The sequence below is a fragment of the Pollachius pollachius genome (assembly GCF_949987615.1).
Source record: "Pollachius pollachius genome assembly, chromosome: 1".
NCBI classification, from domain to species: domain Eukaryota; kingdom Metazoa; phylum Chordata; class Actinopteri; order Gadiformes; family Gadidae; genus Pollachius; species Pollachius pollachius.
Genome location: NC_136934.1, coordinates 37,527,571 through 37,528,638, shown reverse-complemented (window position 1 = coordinate 37,528,638; position 1,068 = coordinate 37,527,571). Strand labels below are relative to the sequence as shown.

Below are 1,068 nucleotides of genomic sequence, written 5' to 3'. Positions count from 1 at the left end.
ACACACACATATGCACACACATAATCACAGTGTGTTTGATCATGGTAAGACACAAGGCACAAAACAGTATTGAAGAAAAGTTTTAAAACACAATCATAATTTCTTTCCTCACCCACTCTGCCGGCCTCGATGACCTTCTGGTTGTAATTGAACACACGATCGATGGTCCTAAAGCAGGAGTCCACGTTCCTGACTTTGTGCTGAGTGAGCCAGTGGCCCCAGCAGAGCCGCAGGCTGGTGCTCACATCCACCAGGCACTGGTAGCAGCCCAACGCGGGGGCCCCCAGTAGGCCGACGTGCAGGACCACCAGGACGCGGACCCACAGCGCACACACGTGAACCAGGCCCGTCCGCATCGCAGACACTTGAACGACTTGTGAAAACGAGGGCAGAAACTCGACTCGACTGGGCTTTAATTCGAACCCACTGACCCGTACGGACAGCGCGCGTGCAGTCACATATGTTTGATGTCACAGATGAATGATGTCACCGGTATTCCGAATGTAGTGGAACATTCCTAGCTTGATGGATCAGATTTGTGATTATTATTGGACAACATCTGTGCATCACAACACTATTCAATAGAGAATTGGATTTCTGAATGGATTGTAGCACTCATGACGGCCACAAGCCCCCCCCCCCCCCCATTCGCTCCCATTGTCTCCCCGTTTCCTGAGCCTCCCTGCACCAGTTTTACTGCAGCGCTCAGAGACAGGGGGGGGTAGAGGGCTGGGATGGGGGGGGGGGGGGGGGGGGGGGGGGGGGGGGGGGGGGGAGGTTGAGGGGAGTCAAAGCCGTAGAGGAGAGGGTTAAATGCTGTGTGTGTAGGGATCAAGTGAGAAGTCTGAGCGATGTAGAGGCTGAAGCCAGCCTCTTCTCTCCTCTAGGGGGGAGAAGGGCGGGAGACGAGAATGATATGGAGAGCAAGAGAAAAGGGGGAGGGATGCTGCAATCAATGGGATCAGGAATATTGGTGTGCAAAGCCTCAATAAATAATAATAATAATAATAATGATAATAATTATTATTATCATTATTATTATTATTATTATGATTATTATTATATGTA

At 50.5% G+C, this 1,068-nt stretch overlaps 1 protein-coding gene across 1 annotated transcript in view; it reads right to left on the bottom strand.

Annotated features, from left to right (window-relative positions):
* The window catches only part of spaca6 (sperm acrosome associated 6), a gene marked incomplete at both ends in the record, with an annotated part of 4,281 nt that extends 3,925 nt beyond the window's left edge, over nucleotides 1-356 (bottom strand). The window contains one exon of the mRNA XM_079735410.1: nucleotides 113-356. Within this exon, the coding sequence (XP_079591536.1) occupies nucleotides 113-356 (244 nt within the window). The remainder of the gene's footprint in view (nucleotides 1-112) is intronic.
* Nucleotides 357-1,068: the final 712 nt, after the last annotated feature.